General features: G+C 39.0%; 1 protein-coding gene across 2 annotated transcripts in view; it reads right to left on the bottom strand.

The window, feature by feature from the left end:
* Positions 1 to 6,092: 6,092 nt before the first annotated feature.
* LOC124803036 (little elongation complex subunit 2-like) overlaps positions 6,093 to 24,723 on the bottom strand; it is a 243,312-nt gene continuing 224,681 nt past the window's right edge. Inside the window, exons 9-11 of one of the 2 annotated variants that reach the window (XM_047264151.1) lie at positions 16,292 to 16,508; positions 7,291 to 7,466; positions 6,093 to 6,984 (exon numbers count right to left, since the gene is read on the bottom strand). In XM_047264151.1, coding sequence (XP_047120107.1) covers positions 6,866 to 6,984; positions 7,291 to 7,466; positions 16,292 to 16,508 — 512 coding nt within the window. In that variant the 3' untranslated portion in view covers positions 6,093 to 6,865. The remainder of the gene's footprint in view (positions 6,985 to 7,290; positions 7,467 to 16,291; positions 16,509 to 24,723) is intronic. The other variant, XM_047264150.1, reaches the window with a different exon arrangement.

Below are 24,723 nucleotides of genomic sequence, written 5' to 3'. Positions count from 1 at the left end.
GTAAATACTATCTGTACAAGACTTAGTGACTCTCGATGCCCTAGTTCCATTCCACAGAAGTGGGAAGAGATCGACAGACATCGGGTGAGTTTTCACTGCTGCAAGTGTCTGCGTATTTGAACTCTTCAACAAGTTAAAATTAAATTTGTATTCATTATCACAAATAAGTACCAGATCTGAACATCAGCGAATCTGAAAGGTGCTTTCACAAAACCTTGTCACTTCCGTGTGACATTTATACCACAGTAGATGATTGTCATGAAACATACATTACCGGCTATGCTGCAACTGCTTTCTCCTGCAATCGCGATCCCTTGAGCAAGGCTTTGCGACCCCCCAGGGAGTTGTGACCCACAGTTTGAAAAACACTGGCTTATGGAGTCGCATTTTGAGAGTCAGCATTTGGAAAAATTTTTATGATGTAGGCTTTTAAAGGTAATGATGTAGGCATCTCCGTGTACCTTCACTTCAGAGAACTGAAAATACTGCCGGTTCTCTGCATTTGTATCTTAGAAACTGTGGTGTTCGTTAATAAGAATTTACATTTGTTTGAGACCAAAAAGTCTATTCACTATCATAATACTCATTCTAGTTCTGTCAAACAGTAAGCAAAAGCTTCCTTCTGTGAGAAACAGGGGCAATGGGCTTTACAATAAATTATCCCTAACAGTTAAGGAAAATAGAAGCGCATTTTGGAATAAAGCAAAAAAAAAAAAAAAAAATCTCACTTATTCTATTGATGACTACCTACAATCCAACTTACTCAAACAATTCTTGTATTATTAGTCTACAGTGTGACTGCACTACAGTATGTCTAAATAGACAAGTTTAATGGAATAGTATGTCATTGATTTGAGTTATGATTTTGTATTTTATTTTTAATTTTTAGTGCTGCAAATGTGCACACTGTTTCGCCCGCATCGACATTATTACTTTACATACTGCCATGTTATATACTACAATTCAGAGCCCCCTAGTGGCAGAGTGTTGCAACTTGAGTCAGCGAAGAAAGAAAGTCTGCCGAGTAATATGCATGACATTTAATACAACAACCAATATTGAGAGCAACAAAAAATTCCGAGGCATCACTTTTCAGCGTGCTTTCATATAACAGACTTACTACATGTTTTGTATCTGGTTAGATTCAGTTAAAGACTAATTCTCCTTCTATATGTTCTCACTCTTTAGCCTATATGCACTTAATTTTAATTGTGATAAATTTTAGAGTCATGTTTCTGAACACAGTTTTAGGAATGATACCTTGTTTCATTGGGCATGCAGGTTACTGATCTGTAAGATTTTGAACAATCAATAATACAAACAGTTTTACTACTTTTCTTGAAATGCTTGGGTCAATACATTTTCTGATTTTTTTTTCCACTGAGAGGTAAAAAACCCACGAAAAAAGGGAGGCACATGGGACATTATGGACACACACACACACACACACACACACACACACACACACACGATTTTCATTTTTTTCCTACTTCACTCTCTCATCATTAATTTGGCTGTGAGTGAATGCAAGTGCCATCTGTTTGTTTCCAGGATAACTTCAAAGGCTACAGTAAGTGTCTACAATAGTCATGCTGTAAATGCACAATGATTGGTATATAGTGCCTCCTGTTTTGGTAACTAAAGTATGTGCATAGCCTTTGTCCTCAAGCCTTTGACACACTTTGCTGTCAGCAGACGTTCGCAAATGCACTGTGTTTTGTTATTGTCAATAGAGCACTGTCTTTGCAACTGAAGTTTTATTTTGGTCTTATTCTCTCGGTTGTGCTTTACTGCTGCAATATTATTCTACACTAGTGGGCTAAAGTCAAATTCTTTGTCTGAGTATCAGTTCTTACTAGTCAAAATTACAGAAATTTAAATGAAAACAAAAATAATGAAAAACTCACAGAATCCTAAAAAATTCTTGGATATTTCCCAGATGAAAAAATTTCCACGTTTTTGTGTTTTACCTGGGGCCTATACACCCTATCACTATAGATTTTACATGAAGAAGGAGGCATGGTACCTGATTAAGCGATATCCGACAGGATGTAGGTTCCAATGAAAATTTAATGTGTGAGGATTTCAATATGGGGCTTTGGGAGGGAGAGGGGACGGGGAGAGAGATCCTGTGTTCCCAGTAACTGGCCTGTGTACCAATCAAAGATGTGACTGGCATAGGGAATACAAGTGTTAGAAGAGACGTGTATCTTCTAATACATATAGATTATAGTTAAACCGTATCTAAAACCCAGAGAGATTATAGAATATGACAGAAAGGTATGATTCTGTAAATCAATTATTTAGGCCATTAACAGATCCTCACAGTACAGAACTGAACCCATGAGAAGCAATTTCTTGTATTATCAGTGAGTAGATGAACTTTGAATTATTTTGAGCCTTGATGCAGTGCTTTCACTCAACCACTGGCTTAACACTAAAGGGTGAATAAATATAGCAGAAGCCTCACTGCACCATGAGGTTCTGCGACAAAAAGCAGTGCCCCCCCCCCCATGTCAGCAAATGAAAAAAGAAGTGAAGTACTGAGCTAATACCTAAGTCATGGTTCACTTCAAAATATTAGTGAGGGTTTTATCCTTTGACAGTTTTATATTGTCATTAGTGCCTGACAGTTGCACTAAGATAATTAGTTTTCTCTTCATGTATCTTTCACCACAGTGCAAGAATGGCTCTGTGCAGAGACAATTAAAAACTTGGAAATAAATCACACAACACAACCTGACTTATTCCAATCCATTATTTAGAAGTCTTTAAGCAAGGATCACGACAAAGTAAGGACACTGACCACCACCTTAAAACATGTATACTCAAGTCCCCAAGATGTAGTAAGTAACTCAAAAGGGTCATTCCACGCCAAATCATCCAGCCAAAAGTAGATATAAAACCCAAGGTTTTTGGATTTGTCCCAAAATTTATATCTGAAATGTATGCACAAAGATAAGAAAATATCCAAAGTTTCATCCAATTCTAACAAGTAGTTTCTGAATTATCATTGTTTAAAGTTTTAGGCTGACTGTATTTCCGAGGGCAATTAAGACGTAACTAAAGTGTGCATGCTTTTACAGAATCTGAAGCAAAACTGCCAACTCATGTATTCAAATGTAAGTAAACCTATTCTGTAAAATTCTCAATGTATGAATCTTTTATTTAAAAATAACTGATACGCATAACTTCAGTTCATCTGGTATTTTCACAGCTGTATCGACTCAAATATTTAATTACTGTATCAAACATGTATTTTACAAAGTAAATTACAAAATTTGACTTCAATTTGTTATAAAATTGTTGCAACTCAGAACCTCACCATTATTTTTGCACCACTTAAAAGGCAATTTTATGCTGTTTTCAAAAATATATGGTTGTATTGGTTTATTTGGAGAGAGATTTTTTAGCTATTCATAATTTTCTACGCCTAGACCACAATTTTGAAATTAACAATATTTTGAGTTTCAGTACAGTTTCTCAGTATAAACTAATGTTATAAATCAGAATTTTGTAGATCTGCCAGTTTCAGTGTTTAATTTAGAACAAAATAGTGAAAATTTCAAGGCTCTGGCTTCAAAACTAACAATTTTGCTTCAAATTTTGTAAAAGCATGCATGCTTTAGTTATGTCTTAATCACCCTTGGAAGTACAATTAGCCTAAAACTTTAAACGGTGATAATTCAGAAACTACTTGTTAGAATTGGATGAAACTTTGAATATTTTCTTGTCTCTATGCATACAATTCAAATATAAATTTTCATAAACATCTGTGACAGGTGGGTGTAGGACCCTGGATGACAGTATGGAATGACCCAAAAGTCTTCAGCCCAAAAGGAAAAAAAGATATTATTCTCTAAAAGTTTTCGAGAGAGAGAGAGAGAGAGAGAGAGAGAGAGAGAGAGAGAGAGAGAAGGGGGAGAAGGGGGGGAGAGAGAATTCAAGTTCTAATTACTTAATAATCACTGTGTTCAGGATAACTTTGTTTTAGTGAAATTTCAAAAAAAGTTAGTTGTTTATAATCTTTATGTTTTCTATTAGGTTTCAAGTATTTAACCCTTCTGTGGCTATGGACATACATTTATGCCCAGCAGGTAGAATGGCCTGACAGCTGGGCGTGGTACCAGGTAAACATGCACAATAGAATGGCGACACACAGTTGTCCACATTTCAACATTCCTGCCAATGTCGTCGTTATCTGCTCTTCTTTGTAACGTTAGTAAAGCATACAGCTTTCATGTGCTCCTGGTCCCTTTCTGCTTATGAGTCAATCGAATAGATACAATTTGGTTACCTAATCAACAACATACACATGGTACAAACATATATAATGTCAGAGGGCACGAATTGGTATGCAAAAATGACATATCAGGTATTTCAAAAGATGAGGAGTGTATCAAATACTTGCAGTTTCTTAGCAACACACATTGTCGCATGGAGGAGAAGACTGTCTTGAATTTTGGGTGTCTTTGCTAGGAACTGTTCACTTTAAAACCTTGGTCCAATATTAATAATAAGTAACAGACATGTATATCACTGGTGTAAATATGTTACAGAGTTTTCCAGTAACAAGTAAAAAAGTTTGTATCATTTTCCTCAGCCCAGGATAAACTTTCAACAGAAAGCTTGTATTGGATTTGAAGTTCTCTTTTGTGGTTATCAACAACTGCAAACACTGTGACTGTGCAGTGTTACACTACTTTTATGAAGATTATTATTATAAGGGATTGTATGCATGCTAGAATGTGTGATTACCCAACAGTGGCTGAAATATGCAGCAGTCGTAGGGCTGTGCCAGCTGTCCGCCGGCCAGCTGCTCAATACCTTTGCCCTCTTAGCCTGTTGGGCAGCTGGATGCTCGCCCTTAGTGGCCATCAAAGGGTTAATGTTTTTATTGGTTTAAATGCTAAAGTAGTCAGTAATTGTAATTACAAATTATCACATGTAACAAAGTAACCTTTTCAAAATTTTGAATTTTTGAAAGATATCTGGGATTGAGACTACCTTATCTATAACTGCAGAAGCTGTGAACAGAAAGTTATGAGCTTCCTGGAAAATAAAAATGTCTTTTGAAGAAAATGTTAATTTTTTGAAAGGCAAATTCACCAGCACACTTTACTTCCTAATTAAACCATTCTCTATCACTGTTCCATAGCTGCTTTCCCACACAGGCACCTAAAAGGCCCAGCCCCATAGGCAGCTTCTGTGCTGAAGTTCGTGAATCTCCACTATTTGTCTGGCAATAATTGACCACGCTGCACCAGAAGATAAACAAAGTTCACCACAAAATCTTACAAAACCATTGAAATACAGTTTGTTTGTACAGAAAGTCAACAAAACAGAGAAACTATGTATTAAACATACATGTTTGAAAGCTGTAAATGTTCCTTAACAGACATACAGTTTTCTCAAATTATATGCTGGAGGTTTACAATGTGAACCACTATGAGGTTTGATCCAAGTTGTTATTTTCTATGTCCACTCTGCTGTTCAGTTTCTCTCCAGTTTCATGATCAATGATATACACAATTATACACCATCCAGGATGTTCAACTTATTTGTAAACAGACTTCTTTGAGTAAATAGATTATATAAACTAATGCATTTACCAATTTGTGAGGAAAGATCACTTTCCAATACAGAGCAAACTAGCTCTCTCTCTCTCTCTCTCTCTCTCTCTCTCTCTCTCTCTCTCTCTCTCTCTCTGAAAAGAAAATACTTTAGCATGGGTACCTACAGAGGTACATCCATGAGTAATGGCTGGATGCTTAAAATGTGAAAATGAAAAATGAGTTATCCAATCAACAATAGGACTCAAATCTAGAAACAATATGCAAAACGAGATGCATTACCCACAGGCGAGTAGCACATGTGTAATCTGCATATGTAGAATGAAGTGCCACCAATAATGACAAGGAGAGGAAATGTGAGTGTAGAACAGATAAAGATCCGCTGGAACATTGATCAACATACTGAATATTTGGTATTTCTATGTTCGATAATTGCTTTGGTGCTTATTAATAAGAACAGAAGGGCTTAACATGTACAAGAAACTAAACAGATGCATCAGACTGTGTACCATTATTAAGCTTTGCTATTACTGATGATAGATAAATGTCAAATTTGATTTCACTAAAATTTATTTATGAATAATAATATGAATTTATTTTGATCTTAGATTTGATTGTTATAGAAATGTGAGTGAACACAAGGCATTTCATTAAGGATAGCATCACAAGATGAAATACACTGTAAGTTCTCACATATAGTATTCTTTTTCTTAGTCCCCAAAAAATGAAAAGTCATTTACAGAAAAAGTTTGCATAACAGAATGCATCTGTAAAGGTAATCCAAAGATATATTTATCCTAACAACAATTATCATAAAATAAGGATTTAATTTTTCTTTTAATGACATGTTGGAGCATTCACAGCATCTAGCAAATGATTATTCTGGCTAGCTATAATGAGAAACAGAACACAACAAGCATTCTGTGCATCATGAGTCATCATGTTGGGACATGTCATATTGGAGGCAAACGTGAGGTGCAATCAATAGGCTGTGCTCATGTGCGGCTCCCTTGATTTACATGTATGGCCAGGAACACTATGGAGCTATTTTCACAGGAATCTATACACTGACAGATTACGCAGAGTGAGTTGAACAGATGACAAAACAAAACAAAACTGAAAATGATTAAACTCTGTTATCTACAATAAATATTAATTTTCGAGAACAAATACAGCACAATAATTTCCCCAGCTTTTCCAACTTCTGCTACAGGAATATTAAGCTTTAGTACGCAATTCTGTTGGAAAGAGGTACTTAACACTTTTATCTCTGCCTGCTGCTACATAGGTGATCAGCAGCACTGGATCGTGTGACTAGTCTGTCCTTCAGAATGTTTATTTTTTTCTTGGATGGGTTTTTTCTTCTTCTTTTTCTTCTTTTTATTAGGTTTAAACTTATTTTGGGTTTTATCTGGAAAAAGAAAGCACAGACAAATGTTTAGTATATTGTAAGATAGTGTGTAAGAGTTGTTATCCTTTGTCAGCACCCGTGATTTAAAGCATAATAAATATGAAAATAATAATTAATGCACCCCCTGTGTCATTGTACATAAATCTTGATTTGAAAACTGTCATGAGACTCTTTATTTACACTACAGCTTATTTTAACATCACACACTGCAAAAGCGTATAATGAATGATGATATTTGATAACTTTGTCATAATCAAGGAAAAAGTTAAAAACTGCCAGAAGTAGTATATTGTGGCATCTACTTACAAGTGGTATTGTGACTAATGGTACAGGGTTCAAAAAGGCATGGGACTCGATGTAGTTTGTACTGGTTCGGTGTCTGCAAGTTGACATCAAGCGGTGGCCACTGAATCTCGGTTACAATTTCTGGTGCTTCAGCATCAACACTTTCATACATCTGTTTCAGGTCCAAAGAACTATCCCTATAAAAATTAAATCATCATTAGCATTAAAAATGTAACAGATAATTCTTCTTAAGTTTTAAATGATGAACAACTAATGAGCATTAATATGAAAGAAGCACCTATCAGTAGAGTTCACAAGCATCCACCTACAAAGTATGAAAAGAAACTATATGGCATAGAGCACATCAATTCATAGGTAATCTGCTTCACAGAGCGTACAACAGTTTATTCAGTGGATCAACAAAAGTCAGTAGGATAAGAAGGAACAGAAGTATGAAGAAGAAAAAACAAATAAATAACATAAAAATAAAATAAATGAATTAATTACTTGTTGACCAGTGGAAATGTAAGAGGACAGGATGAAGCTTTTGTGGGGGGCTAGGAGTGAGATGCATTTGCATCGCTGAAATATAGTTTTAAATTCTCTAAGTAGCTGTTTGATGCATACCGTATTTACCTGGGTGTATGGCGTTGCCCCCTCCCCCTTTTTTTTTTTAAGCGGCTCTTCGAGAAAATTTTATTTTTAACATATTCTAATTAACATTACGAACTGGTTCACTGTTAAATTATCTGCCTAACAGAGTTAACACCATACCTGTTCTAAACCTATGCAATTTACTGACTGTCTACATTTTGGAAGGAGAAAAAGATAATGATTTCCACTGATTTTATCTTCATTTTCTTCTTTGCTTACTATCTAAGCCAGTCATCTGTTTATTATTTTTAATCATCATCATCGTTAGCAGCAGCAGCAGCAGCAGCAGCAGAGGCAGTGGCACCACCACCACCACCACCACCACCAGCAGCAGCAGCATCTATATACAAGCAGCAATTAATTAATAATCTCAGCTCTCACAGTAATTTTGCTCCTCCTTCAGAATATATTGCAATTTCCAAGGTTGTGGTTATGGTGGGACACAGCTGTTTTATCTGAATACATAGCAGATTCCACATCTATACTGATGTGAAAATGTAAGAATAGTTTCCTTTGTCTCTGGCTTCCGAACAAGTCATCTGCCAATTGCTCTCTAACTGGCTGCACAGATGTGACAGATGACACACTACTTTTCATTCCCATCATACCATCAGAGCAAGTGTTGACAACATTGCTCCATGAAACACATAAGTATGTTGCCAGGCCCTCTCCTGCAGAAATCTATACTACTGTAGAGTACTTGTCCAATTTCAAAGCCAGTTTCATTCCAACTACAAATGAGAAGCCAGTTTCATTCCAACTACAAATGAGAAGCCAGCTAACCCAGAAAAAGATTCAGTTGCAGTCTCTTTTTCATGGCTACTTTGAAAATAGTTAAGTATAATATAATTTTCGAGGAGCGCTTCTCTTAAGTTTGGAAGGTACGAGACGAGGTACTGGCAGAAGTAAAGCTATGAGGACAGGTCATGAGTCATGCTTCGGTAGCTCAGTTGGCAAAGCACTTGTGCCTAAAACCCCCCCACCTCCAAAGGAAGTTTCAATGTATAATATATTTTGGTAAAATCAATGTTACATTTTGCTCAGCACCAATACTTAACAAGTGCTATTACTTCTGTTATAACTTTCTCCAATCAATCCAGAAAAACAATTAACAGTACCTTACTGATGGGGAGGGGAGGGGGGCGGGGGGGGGGGGGGGGGGGGGGGGGGGGAAGGGAGGGGTGACAGTGTCTATGTGGTGCAGGAGGTGAGAATAGATACTAATCTCCTTGCTGCAGAGCCATGGAGTTATGTCTTGCCACTGCAAGGGTGTATGGTTCATAACATGCTCGACTTATTCGATACTGGTGTCAAAATGACATGTCACTTGATGCGATGTTGGAAGTTGACAACTTTAGAGATGCCATACTGCATTTTTTGAATTATAGCTTGCCTTTTACAGCAGTATGCCACTTCAATGTGGTGGCATATTGAGATTTATCACAAACTCATCACCCTAGGTATGATTTCTTATAATTCAACATCAGTTAACAACACATCAGCAGTGAAAGCCTTCAGCATATCGTAATATGAACAACGACATTGTGTTAAGCTGCTTCAGTCACAAAGACTCTGTGTTTAGAGATGATGTAATCTGTAGCGGAAGGTAGTACGTTCATGTCCGGATATATACTAATACATAATTTTTCCTTCTTGTTTGTAACAGATTCTTGTATCTTCTTACTACATAAATATACATGAATGTGCTTGCTGAAGAATGAGTTTCTTTGATTTTGTGACTTATGTCTGATTGAAAACTGCTAAGAGTACAATTTAGTTATGAGGTAACAAAGCCAGCAAATGTGAATACAAACCTTAATTGTGGCGGCACACTTATCTGTAGTGCTCCCCAAGGCCTGCCTACGTTGGACTGAAATGTTATAGTTTGGTTGCGAATTTATGAGGCAGTATTCCATTTATATTCTTAATGATGGAAAATAATAAATATGTGCAAAAACATGGAGGCATAATATATATAATTGAAGTTTAAGAGCACAGAGCTAATTTTTATGATTATATGTCTATGTTGTTGTTGTTGTTGTCTTCAGTCAAGAGATTGGTTTGATGCAGCTCTCCATTCATGCTACTCTATCCTGTGCAAGCCTCTTCATCTCCAAGCAACTACTGCAACCCGCATCATTCTGAATCTGTTTAGTGTATTCATCTCTTGGTCTCCCTCTATGATTTTTACCCTCCACACTTCCCTCCGGTACTAAACTAGCGATCTCTTGCTGCCTCGGAATGTGTCCTACCAACCGATCCCTTCTTCTAGTCAAGTTGTGCCACAAATTCCTCTTATCTCTAATTCTATTCAGCACCACCTCATTAGTTACATGATCTACACATCAAATCTTCAGCATTCTTCTCTAGCACCACATTTCGAAAGCTTATATTATCTTCTTGTTTAAACTGTTTATCACCTATGTTTCACTTCTATACATCGCTACATACCATACAAATACTTTCAAGAAAAGACTTCCTGAAACTTAAACCTATATTCAATGTAAACAAACTTCTCATCTTCAGAAATGCTTTCTTTGCTATAGGGAGTCTACATTTTATATCCTCTCTACTTTGGCCATCATCAGTTATTTTGCTCCCCAAATAGTAAAACTCATTTACTACTTTAAGTGTCTCATTTCCTAATCTAATACCCTCAGCGCCATCTGATTTAATTCAACTACATTCCATTATCCTTGTTTTGGTTTTGTTGATGTTCATCTTATATCCTCCTTTCTAGACACTGTCCATTCCGTTCAGCTGTTCTTCCAGTCCTTTGCTGTCTCTGACAGAGTTACGAAGTCGTCAGCGAACCTCAAGTTTTTATTTCTTCTCCATGGATTTTAATTCCTACTCCATATTTTTCTTTTGCTTCCTTTACTGCTTGCTCAATATACAGATTGAATAACATTGGGGATAGGCTACAACCCAGTCTCACTCCCTTCTCAAGCACTGCTTTCGTTTTATGCCCCTCGACTCTTATAACTGCCATCAGGTTTCTGTACAAATTCTAAATAGCCTTTCCCTCCCTGTATTTGACTCCTGCCACCCTCAGAATTTGAAAGAGATTATTCCAGTCGACATTGTCAAAAGCTTTCTCTAAGTCTACAAATACTAGAAACATAGGTTTGCCTTTCCTAAATCTATCTTCTAAGATAAGTCGTTACGTCAGAATTGCCTTGCGTGTTCCAACATTTCTACGGAATCCAAACCAATATTCCCCAAGGTCGGCTTCTACCAATTTTTTCATTCATCTGTAAAGAATTCGTGATAGTATTTTGCAACCATGAATTATTAAACTGATAGTTTGGTAATTTCCACAGCTGTCAATATGTGGTTTCTTTAGGATTGGAATTATTATATTCTTCTTGAAGTCTGAGGGTATTTTGCCTGTCTCCTATATCTTGCTCACCAGATGGAAGAGTTTTGTCATGGCTGGCTCTCCCAAGTTCTAACGGAATGTCATCTACTCCCGGGGCCTTGTTTCGACCTAGGTCTTTCAGTGCTGTGTCAGATATCTCCCATTTCATTTTCATATACATCCTCTTCCATTTCCATAATACTCCGCTCAAGTACATCACCCTTGTAGACTCTATAGATATTCTTTCCACCTTTCTGCTATATATAGATATTCTATCCACCTTTCTGCTTTCCCTTCTTTGCTTAGAATGGGTTTTCCATCGGAGCTCTTGATATTCATATAGGTGGTTCTCTTGTCTCCAAATGTCTCTCTAATTTTCTACATCCTTACATTTGTCCTCTAGCCATCCCTGCTTAGCCATTTTGCTCTTCCTATTGATTTCATTTTTGAGACATTTGTATTTCTTTTTGCCTGCTTAAGTTCCTGCTTTTTTATATTTTCTCTTTTCATCAATTAAATTCAATCTCTCTTCTATTACCCAAGGATTTCTACTAGCCCTCATCTTTTTACCTACTTGATCCTCTGCTGATTGTACTATTTCACCTCTCAAAGCTACCCATTCTTCTTCTACTGTATTTCTATCTTTTTGCAGTTTCTTCAGTTTTAATCTACAGTTCATAACCAATAAATTGTGGTCAGAATCCACATCTGCCCCTGGAAATGTCTTACAATTTAAAACCTGGTCCTAAATATCTGTCTTATCATTATACGAGGGTCACTCTAAAAGAAATGCACACTTCTTTTTTTTTAAATCCATCTTTTATTCTACATGTCTGAAAGTTTTACAGTGTGTAGATACATCGTTTAGGAACAATATTTTCATTTCTTTGCATAATTTCCATCCCTCTGAACTGCCTTATGCCATCTTGGAACCAGCCTCTGTATATCCGCATGGTAAGATTCTGGACCAACCTGTTGGAACCACTGTTTGACAGTGTGCACAAGGGAGTCGTCATCTTCAAACCTTGTTCCACGAAGAGAGTCTTTCAGTTTCCCAAAGAGATGATAGTCACATGGAGACAGGACAGGACTGTAAGGCAGGTGTTTCAGTGTTGTCCACCTGAGTTTTGCGATCGCTTCCATGGTTTTTTGACTGACATGTGGCAGTGCACTGACATGCAACAGCTAAACATCCTGCTTTTGCTGATTTGGTCGAACACGACTCAGTCGAGCTTGAAGTTTCTTCAGTGTCGTCACATATGCATCAGAATTTATGGCGGTTCCACTTGGCATGATGTCCACAAGCAAGGGTCCTTCAGAAATGAGAAACACCGTAGCCATAACTTTTCCAGCAGAAGGGTTTTTTTTTTTTTTTTTTTTTTTTTTTTTTTTGGTGAATTTGCATGATGCCACTCCACTGATTGCCTCTTCATCTCTGGTGAAAAATGATGGAGCCATCTTTCATCACCTGTCACAATTCTTCCAAGAAATTCATCTCTACCATTCTCGTACCGTTCCAAAAGTTTGCTGCATACCGTTTTTCTTGTTTCTTTGTGAGCCACTGTCAACATCCTAGGAACACAGCTGGCACAAACCTTTTTTAACGCCAACACTTTCAGTATTCTGCAAACACTTCCTTCCCCTATCCCAACGTAGCGTAACAATTCATTCACTGTGATGCGTCTGTCAGCAGTCACCAACTCGATAACTCTCTACACATTGTCTGGAGTGTGTGAAGTAGGAGGCCTGCCGCTGCAAGGACAATCCTCAATATTGCCATGCCCACTATCATCACGTAACCTGCGATTGAAAGCAGCATCTCCATACACCTTTTTCAACCTCTTGTGGACGTTTCCCGCTGTCTCATTTTCACAGCAAAGGAATTCTATGACAGCACTTTGCTTCTGACAAACGTCAAGTGTAGCAGCCATCTTGAAGACATGCTGTGACGGCACCACTCACAGGAACAGGTTGATCTAAGCTTGAAAACAAGTGGGAACGATTTATCTACACACTGTAAAACTTTGACACATGCAGACTGAAAACTGCATTTTTACAAAGATAGTGTGCATTTCTTTTGGAGTGACTCTCATATAACCTATCTGAAACTTTCCAGTGTCTCCAGGCCTCTTCCATATATACAACCTCCTTTCATGATTTTTAAACCAAGTAGTAGCTTATACACATTCTTATTTTTTTTAATTCACTATTAAACCTACTCCTGCATTACCTCCATTTGATTTTGTATTTATGACCATGTATTCACCTGAGCAGAAGTCTTGTTCCTCCTGCCACCGAACTTCCCACTACATGTAACTTTAACCTATACATTTCCCTTTTTAAATTTATAGTAGTGACCATATTTTATTTATTTATTGTATAGACCATATTTCAGTCACTTTAATTTCTGTGGATAAGTTCCACCCATCATACCAGAAATGAAACAGCACACAAATCAGTGGGCAGATTGGTGGTCTCTCATCAAAAGTGTGAAAGTTGATTTCAAAATATAAATACTCATGGCCAGAAGAGACAGAAAACTGTTGGTTACTGTGGTTCACAATCACTATCACCTATAGTGAAATACTAGTCCACATTTTTTTCAACACCGAAATCAAGATACCATTAATCCCCGCCCCCCCCGCGCATCACCTCCCTCTGATTGCAATTATTGGGGTGTTTAGCCCTTGTGTTCTGGCCATTGTTTCACTTGTTTTATTAGTATCCACTTAAACATCAATGCAACTACATGAAATTGAGTATATTCTTGCTTTTTTCCACCAATTTGCAAACATCCTTGGCCGACTTTAGGTGTTTTCATACCTTTCGGATGTATTTGAAGATTTCAACAATACTATGTTTCATCAGCATCTTTCTTCCTATGTGGTCAGTTACCTCTTTAATGAATGACAGGATAATCTTGAATGTCACAGATGCCTGTATGGCTATGATCTTAGCATGATTGTCTTAATGCTCTTTTGTTCTCACTGGGTGAATATCCACTCTTTAGCAATGCTTTAGTGAGATATTCCAATTCCGTGTTGAGTAGATATTCCTCGGTATATTTGCTACCATTTCTATAGCACCTCACTTTTGTCATGGGTGTCAATTTGTGTCCTGGCTTAAGTAATGGACCATGTGTCGATTTTCAGTATACCGTGTGGTCCAAGCTACCATATTCATTCTTGGAGACTTGCACATCAAGGGAATGTAATCTGCGATGTACCTCCTCCGGCACATTAAACTAAATCTTCTGGTTAATCTCTTTAAGATAAAATGACCTAGTTTCTCTGTGCCACATCTCCACAACACAAATCTATCATCCCTGTAAAGGAACCATATTTTTGGCTTTTTGTTAGTGTTCTGAAAGCATGTGCTTCAAATTTTTCTCTGAAGAAATTTGCTATCGCCAGGCTTAAAGGGGCTCCCTATAGCCACACCAATCATCTTTTTTATAAAACTCTGCTTTCCAATTGAAGTTTGTGACCATGAGAGAGTATTTAAATAGTTCTGCAATATCTGCAGGAAAAATCTGATTCAGTTGTCCACATCATCTCATTACACAAAATCATGGTAATCAGTGCTACATCATCAAAAATGAGTATTACATACTCTGGCTTGACCACTATGTCATTTAATTAACTGATAAAATGAGCCTCAATTCTTGTGTTATCAAGAACTCGGGAATCGAATAGGTGGCCTTTTACATTAAAAATTTGGGCACATTTTATTCCGTGTAAATTAAATAGCAAAGTGGTCCAGATGGAGGACATATTAATCAGTTTTGATATGGTAACACTGTTTAACATAGTTCCACAATGAGGCACTGGAAGAGCTGAATCACATTTTTCGTGACGATGTTGGAGAACTGTTTAAATATTGTCTCGTGATCCCACGTTTCAAATGGAAAGATAAGTTTTATGAACAGATGGATGGTGTGGTTGCAGGGAGTTCTTGATGCCCAGTGATACTAAATTTCTTCATAAAAAATCTCACGAACCAGCATTACGAACTACCAACAAAAAAACCAAATATGTTATTCTGTTACATGGATAATATATTTGTGTTGTAGAGATATGGCAGAGGGGAACTACGCTGTTTTCATGAAGATCTCAAAGAGATTTATCTCAAGATTCTGTTTACTGTGGAGGGAGATGGCAGGTGATGTTCACTTGATGTGCAAATCTCCATGAAAAAAGGTGGTGGCTTGGGCCACATGGTATACCAAAAACTGATACATAGTGTCGTAGATACTAAGCAAGTTCAAATGGATGTAGGCTGCAGTAGTTATGCAAAAGATTAAGAGACTTGCTCAGGAGAGAGTAGTCTGGCGACTGCATCAAACCAGTCTTTGGACTGAAGACAACAACAACAAAAACCACAACAACAAAAACGAAGTGGGATACTCACATACGCTCAGTTATAGGAAATGCAGATGGCAGACGTGGTTCAATGATAGGATACTGGAAAAATGCAATCAATATACAAAGCAGGTAGCTTACAAAACTTTCGTGCTATCAATTCTAGAAATTGCTTAGAAGTTTGTGAAGATTTTGAATGCTTGAATGCGCACAAAAAAAGAACAGCACAAACAGTGATTAGTTTGTTTGATCCATGGGAGAGCATGCTGGCAACACTGAAAAACATGAAAAAGAAAGGGGTCTGAAAATAAGGTGGCAATCACCTCACGAAAGCCTGTTTATTAAGTTACACAAACCAATATTAAGTAAATAATCTAAAAATATTCTACAGCCACCAATGTGAAGACAAGATCAGACTGCTTACAATGTGCACAGAGGGATTCTTCCTGCACTCCATATGGATGTTGAACACGGGTGAACATTACTTTGTGGTACAACAGAAGCAGCCTCTACCATGCACTTCACAGTGGTTTGCACAGGATAAACGTAGATGCTGACTGCTGCTTTTGCAAAACAAAACAACTATTCCGGTATACTTGCAAGCACCTTTAATGTTCTAACTCACTGGTACGTAAAGAAATATTACCTGTCAGTGGCTTTCATTAGTGATGCAAATGCACCCATTTTCTTCCTGTGAGACAGCAGATAATTCCCTGGTTCCACATCCAGCAGACCAAGCAGTATACTGTACAAGATGGACAGCAAGGAGGAACGAATTCGCTGGTCAAACCATTCTCGAGCCAGATCTTCCATCTTTTTGTCCTCAACTAAGAGCAGTTTCTGAGATGGTGCGTCAATCCTTGCTACAAAAATATAAGAAACATACACACAGTCCATTATTATCCACAGAGAGTTGCTGTACATGTGTTGAACCTGAGTCAATGGTAATTATATTTATCTGAGTACAGAAAGTAAACATCTAAACACAGTTATTTTAAAATGTTAATAGCTATGTTTAGCTGCTTACTTTCTGTACTCAGATAAATATAATTACCATTTAATTATTGAAAACGTGAAAGTAGTAACCACTACCACATTATGTGCTGTAATAGTCTCTACCACATTACCCAGCTCACTAAATGTTCCAACCTCCATTTTTCATGCAACAAAATGTTACACCCTCCTTTAAAACATTAAAAACTTGTTGTTGTTGTTGTTGCTGCTCCTGCTGCTGAAGATGGGTTTGATGCAGCTATTTACCCAAGCCCACTGGCTTCAGCGAGGCTCAATGTGTTAAGGTGGGCAGTAAGGACAGTGAGCTTTGTTGAATTGTTCTAGATGCCTCTTTTGAAAATTACCTTCAGCAACTAATCAGAGAAAGTATCTCCTTGTCACCAACAGCCCAAACTTTCTGACTCAGTGCAGAACAAGGAAAAGGCTATAACATCACTGAATATGGCTGTAAATAACGTACAGAAAAGTACATAGATATTTCTGCTAAGCAAGAGGGATAAGGAACATACCAGATTACCTGAGCAGTCAACATGGAAATTTCACCTTCAGCACTGACAATGTTAAGCACTGATATGCAAAGTTCAAGATTACTGTACAATACATTTTAGCCAGGAACGTGAAAAGCAATATTGTGAGACATGGGAAAGGGCCAAATGTCATGTTAGACAGCTGCTACGAAAGCAAAGAAAGCAGCACTGCACTTTTCAACACAGCCAAAGCCTCATAAACAAATAAAAGCTGAAAGAAACCAAAAACAGTGAAAGGAGAGACGTGTGAAATGTTCAATGAATTCAGAAGTAAAATTCTATCTGCCGACTAGGCAAAAAGACCAAAGAAGCTTTGATCTTATGTTACATCAATAAACCGATCGAAGCCATCAGTCTAGATATTCTGTGACCATAATGACAGAGGTGATTACAGAGGAAAGGCTGAAATACTAAATGATTTTTCCCAAACTGTTTCCCTGCAAGGTTCACACTGTAGTTACTCCTTTAAATTGTTACACTATCAGAAAAATGAGATATTGAAATAAGTGATCCTGTGCTAGAACAGCAACTGGAATTGCTCAACACAAGGACGTCCAAAGGACCTGACAGGATACCAACATGATTCTACACAAAGTATGTTAAGGAATTTACTCCTTTTCTAAAACCACTGTATCAGAGTCACTGGTCGAGAGATGTGTTCCTAATAACTGGGAAAAAGTGTAAGTCATTCCCGTTTTCAGGAAGGGTTGGCGAACATATGCACAAAACTATAGGGCTATACCTCTGATGTTGGTCATTTGTAGAATTTGGAACATCTTTTATGCTCACATATTATGATATGTCAGGAGACTGAATATCTCCTCTGCAGGAATCAACACGGATTCCAAAAACAACAACTGGGCAAAACCCAGCTCACTCTGTTCGATCAAGAGACCCAGAAGGCAGTAGATAATGACACCCAGATAGAAGCCACTTTCCTTGACTTCCATAAGGCATTGGGTACAGTTCTGCACTGCCACCTAATGAACAAAATACAAGTGCACAGAGCATCAGACCACCTAGCAAACAGAACACAGCATTTTCATTCTCAATGGAGAGAAGACTTCAGATGCAAAAGTGCCTTTGAATGTACAACAAGAGAGTGTTATGGAACCATTACTTTGCACAATATATATGAATGACTTAGTGGATTAAGTATGAAATACCATAAGACTTTCATGGATGATGCTGTAGTTTAGAGAGTAGTCTACATGCATGATGACCTGCACAGGATCAAACCTTGGAGCAGGAATTGGCAGCTGACCCTCAACGCACACAAATGTAACATATTGCACATAAATAGGCAGAAAGACCCATTATTGTATGATTACATGACTGCAAAACAGGAAATCATACTACTATCTGGAAATCAAGAATAGTCAGTCCTAAAGGGTGAAAACAGAGACTGGAGAACACTATTTTTTGTGATATTTGTCAATTTTCCAGGGCTACAAGCATAAAGCCATATTATGTGGACACTGGCTGCTTTCTATTTTTATTGTAAACTATGAGTGAACTGTTAAGTTTTACATTTTCTCCTTATATTGTGTCACATTTTGGTTGTGGCTCCTCCTATTTTCAATCTTTTAAAGCAAATGGAGCACTGTACTTCACTGACACGGTGTTTCATAAAATTACTTTTGGACTACGGATTGTCCTATTCTGTAATACAACTGATGTCCAACAATGATAATGTGAAACTATCATATACCCCAGACAAAGCAAGCCTTGCACACTGCATGTACAGCTAATAGGCCACACCACATGGTAACACGTACGTTACTGTCGCATCAGTGCTCTACCAATCCTTATCCCATGTGTTTGTTACTTGTTTCTGTCGACGTTGCTATTAAAATAACGCAGTTTCCTTTTCCAATTTTCTGTAATAACGTAATATTCCAAAGCAATGCAAATCAGAATTCCTCATTCCTTAAAAAAGGTTTATTTAAAAACAAAAAATTTGCACTGCTGCTATGGCTAAACTGATATTTCGGTCTTTTTATCCCGTTATTAGTAAAAAATAAAAACCCCTGTTCTAACAGAGACCACATAAATACCAAAAAATACTAGGCATTCTGAAATAAAATGTGTGTCGGTTTTTCCCGCCCCTACCATGCGGTATAAACTGCCGCACGCAAAACTAAAATAATTTTGAATTATCAATAACTCTCACAATTATGTCTGAAGTCATTACATTTTACATTACTATACGTTTAACCTGGACACTCTATATTTATTCACTGGTCTCCATCTCCAATTTTTACAATCTATTCCAAATTAACTTGTCCTTGGTGAATGAGTAATGACCTGCAAGCTGATCCCTTCTTTTAGTAAAGTTGTGTTGTTTATTTCTCCCTAATTTGATTCCGTACCAATAATAATAATAATAATAATTACTATTATTATTTATCCAAAATAACTTTAGTCTTGGACACTGTCAGTTTTTGTACATTTGCAAAGATATCGTGACATAAATGTAATGAATATATACAACAAGTAGCATAATTATATACTATTATATAAACATTGACCATTAGTACACTGAGGCATATAAAACTAGAATCAATAACAGAGCTCAGAAATGAATCTCAAGTCTGGCATCTGCTTTACCGACGATCAACTTTATATGATCATTCCATTTTAAATCACTCCTAATGCGTACTCCCAGATATTTTATGGAATTAACTGCTTCCAGTTGCTGACCTGCTATTTTGTAGCTAAATGATAAAGGATCTATCTTTCTATGTATTCACAGCACATTACAGTTGTCTACATTGAGATTGAATTGCCATTCCCTGCACCATGTGTCAATTCGCTGCAGATCCTCCTGCATTTTAGTACAATTTTCCATTGTTACAGCCTCTCGATACACCACAGCATCATCTGCAAAAAGCCTCAGTGAACTTCCGATGTCATCCACAAGGTCATTTATGTATATTGTGAATAGCAACGGTCCTATGACACTCCCCTGCGGCACACCTGAAATCACTCTTACTTCGGAAGACTTCTCTCCATTGAGAACGACATGCTGCGTTCTGTTATCTAGGAACTCTTCAATCCAATCACACAATTTGTCTGATAGTCCATATGCTCTTACTTTGTTCATTAAAAGACTGTGGGGAACTGTATCAAACGCCTTGTGGAAGTAAAGAATCACGGCATCTTCCTGGGAACCCGTGTCTATGGCCCTCTGAGTCTCGTGGACGAATAGCGCGAGCTGGGTTTCACACGGCCGTCTTTTTCAAAACCCATGCTGATTCCTACAGAGCTTGTTGTTGCTTACTGCCTGAAAGTGCTGTAGGTGTTTATTTTGTTGTTCTACTTATTCAACTAAAATATGTCGCATTATGTGAATAAAATTGTATGTATAGTTCAAATTTGCATCTGTACTTGTCTATTCAAGAAGATTCATGAACATTTTCAGCAGAAATCCTAGAACTCCAGTACTCCTGAAAAAAGGAGCATACATCAGCTGATAACAAAACGGAAATCCAGCGGGGATGACTTTAACTGTAAACATAATCAGAAGCTTTCAGAATAAATTCCAGAAGCCCATCAGCATTTTGTAGAAAATTCTACTATCCTGAAAAAATCAGTTAGGCAGCATTCAGGACAGACAAATGTTAGATGTTCATGATATGAACACACTGTCCAGATTCCTTCACAACTTTAACATCTCCTCGATCTGCTTCACCTGGTCTTCCTCCACCCAACCGCACCACCTTCATAGTCATTGGCCTCCACCTCTCTGATGTTGCCATCCACATCTCTGTCCCCATTAAACCCACTAACCACCAACATACTTACATTTTTACACCTGTCTTTCTTTCCACATCAGGAAATATCTCCTATATAGTCGTGGCACTCATGAATAATGTATCTATAGTGAAGAGAACTCTCTTACCCAGTAAGGCCTCACGAAGGCTTAACCGCCCCCCCCCCCACCCCTTCCCTCCCCCAAGAATCAACTGCAAGAGAGTGGCTCCCTCATAATCCAATACCACCCTGGATTGAGACAACTGAACCATATCCTTTGCCAGAGTTTTGATCTCTCCCCTGCCCTGAAATGAGGGACATCCTACCGAAGATCCTTCCCATCCCTCCTAAGGTGGTGTTCCGTCCCCACCCAACCTACACAACCTCCTAGTCCATCACTATGCCACTCTCACTCCCAGCCCCTTGTCATAGGGATTATATTCCTGTGCAAACTAAGGTGCAAGATTTGCCCAACCCATCCACCCAGCTCCTTCTACTCCTGTCACAAGCTTATCCTACCCCATCAGAGGTCGGCCCACCTGTGAAAGCAGCCATGTCATACAGTAAGAGCACTGTAAACACTGCACAGCCTTTCATGTTGATATGTCTACCAACCTGCTGTCCATCAGGATGGATGGCCACCACCAAACTGTTGCCAAGAACCAAGTTAACTCCCTGGTGGCACAACATGCAGCTGAGCATAACACGCTCAATACTATGGTTGCCTCACAACCTGTGTCATCTGAATTCTTTCATCAAACACCATCTTCTCTGAACCACATAGGTGGGAGTTATCCTTGCAACACATCCTCCATTCCTGTAATTGTCCTGACCTCAACCTCATGTCACCCACTGCCCCTGCACCCTCCACCCAACACTCATGTCACTCACTGCCCCTGCACCCTCCACCCAACAGTATCCCCTTCCTGTGTCCTGGCACCATGCAAATTCACATCCCCATGTCACCTTCATATCAACCCCGGCATTACGTGCCTAGCCTATATACCTGTCACCCCTCACGCCTGCATTCCTAGCTGGCTAACCAATCCCCTCCCTCCGAGCCACTAGCCACCCACCCCCAGTGCTTCTCCCTGCCTCCCTATCAAAAGCTGCTGCAAGTGGCACACCGCCACCGGATCACAGTTTTAACACCTTCCAGCAACTAACCACTACATTTAACCACTGAGTTCACACATCCCTCCTCACACATTGCTCCCGTCATAAAGTTTCCATCTCTCTTTTTTCCTATGTGTGATGATAACTTAGATGTGATCAAACATCTTCACACCACAAAATCATCTGACAGCCTCAGCCAAATTTCTCCTGTTCTTTTCACATTATGAACTCACGTTATACTGTCCAGTTCCCCTTATAACTGCCTAATGCTTTCATTTGTCCATTTCCAGCGTCATTTCCCATTTCCTAACAGCATCCCTGCACTAGTGTACCCCTGCTCCATCTTTCTGAACCAGTACAGAAAAGTATCCATTTCCATGGCTAAAACCCAGTCCCACATCCTGTTCTTTAAATGCTGTCTTAACTACAGACTCCCCTCCCAAGGGCCTAACCATAAAAATCCCATTCTCTGGATCCCCTTCCTTTCATAATGACCTTGATGTTTTCAGATTCTTCAAGTCCCTGTACCTAACAAACCTGGTATCGCAGAAACACCTCTCCATGGCACAGGTATCCCACAACTACCTTTACTCTCTCCACACGGTACTATTACTGTGCCATCCTTACTATGTACACAACATTTCCAAAATAGAAACCATTGCACTCCAACAACTGGAGGAGGATTCCAGGTACCATCTCTATAAACTGCCCAACCTGTTGACATCCTATTCCCACCTTGGGACATCACTATCCATCAACACTCATGCTATTCACAGTGAACTCCTTGTCAACCCCTCATAACCTCCAGACCCTGGCTAGATGATATCTTCAATTTACCATTCCTCCAAAATTCCCTCCCACAAAATGCAGAACTCAAGCAAACCCAAAAAAACGTTGTTAACTTTTCCATCAAGAACCTCAGTCCCCCAGAAGTTTCAGTCTTATCCAAAGGCCCCACATTCAGTCCTGCACCCAACTTTAACCATGTGGAACTTACCACAGACCTATTCTCCTCCTCTGTTCCTACAGTGGAAATACTTGGTCACCAATCTCTCTAACCAATGCCAACCTAATCCCAACATTTAACCTTGCCTCTCCCAGTTCATGTTATCACCCAAGCATGGACCTCCTCTCCTTACACCTAATGATCCCTTGCTCATCTTCCAGGAATCCCTTACCCCCAAAACTGGCCTCACCATCCTTCCCCAGGTCTCTACTTTTCAGCAGAAGAAAAGGCAGTCATACACAACCTGAAAACAGATCTTCATCTAATCATACTCCCTGCAGACACACGCTCCACCATTGCAATGAGGAGTCACAGTGACTACCCGACAGAAAGCCTCTGCAAACTGTAAGACTCCACCTACAAGCTCTGGCACAGTGATCTCACCCCAGAAGTCCAACATAACCTCCAATTCCTACCAAAATCCACAGGCTCTTCCCAGAATCTCTCACCTTAGTGCATATCCCTCCTCCTCCGAACAACACCTGGCAGACCCATCTTCTACACGCTCCCCAGAATCCATAAACCAAACAATCCTGGATGTCCCATTGTAGCTGGCTATTTTGCTACCACTGAAGGAATTTCTGCTCTTGTTGACCAACACCTCCAACCAACGACACATGTTCTACCATACCCACCTCTCTATGTACCAACGTTCCACAAGCCCATGGTCTTGCCACTATGGACCACTACCTCTCCCAATGTTCTTCAGACTCCAAACCCACCACCTCACTCCTTATACATCTTACCAACTACATCCTAATTCAAAACTACTTCCCCTTTGAAGGAAACGTACACAAATAAATCTGTGGCTCAGCCGTGGGCATCTATATGGCACCTTCCTATGCCAACCTGTTTATGGACCATCTAGAGGAAACCATGGCCTCTCAGAACTCCCACTGCCTAGTCTGGTACAGGATTGTAGACATACCTTCATAATTTGGACCCATGGCCAAGACACCATACCCACATTCATTCACAATCTCATCATCATCTTTTTCATTTGCTTCACCTGTTCCTCCTCTATCCAATGTGCCACATTCCTGGACATTAACCTTCTCCTCTCTCATGGCTATATTCACTCCCCTATCCGCATTAAACACACCAACAATAAACAGTACCTTATTTCAACAGCTGCCATCCTTTCCCCATTAGAAAATCCCTCCCATACAGCCTTGTCACTTGTGGATGATGTATCTTCAGTGACAAGAACTCCCTTGCCCAGTATGCTGAAGGTCTCACAAAGGCTTTCATAGACGGGCAATACACCCCTCCCCCCCCCCCCCCCTCCCTCATCCACAGACAAATTTCCCATACAATATCCTTACACACCTCCAATCCTAAACCCCTCCCAAGAATCAGCTACAAAAGAGTACCCCCCACCTAATCCAATCCAATCCCACCCGATTGCAACAACTGAACCATACCCATTTATACTAAGATGGTATCTGTTCTTTCGGACATGTGTGAATGCACAAACAGTGCCCGAACTCTTACGGGAGTATAATGGGCTGAGGCACTACGAATGTAGTGTGGGACAATACGTTGAGAATGTGGGTTTCACGGGAGGCTTGCCAGAGATAAATCCCTGCAGTCGCGCTATCCTCTGTGTCCTCGGTGGCTCAGATGGACAGAGCGTCTGACATGTAAGCAGGAGATCCC

Source organism: Schistocerca piceifrons, chromosome 6 (assembly GCF_021461385.2).
Source record: "Schistocerca piceifrons isolate TAMUIC-IGC-003096 chromosome 6, iqSchPice1.1, whole genome shotgun sequence".
In the NCBI taxonomy this organism is placed as follows: domain Eukaryota; kingdom Metazoa; phylum Arthropoda; class Insecta; order Orthoptera; family Acrididae; genus Schistocerca; species Schistocerca piceifrons.
The sequence above is the reverse complement of the archived record's forward strand: the minus strand, read 5'-3'. Positions and strand labels throughout refer to the sequence as shown.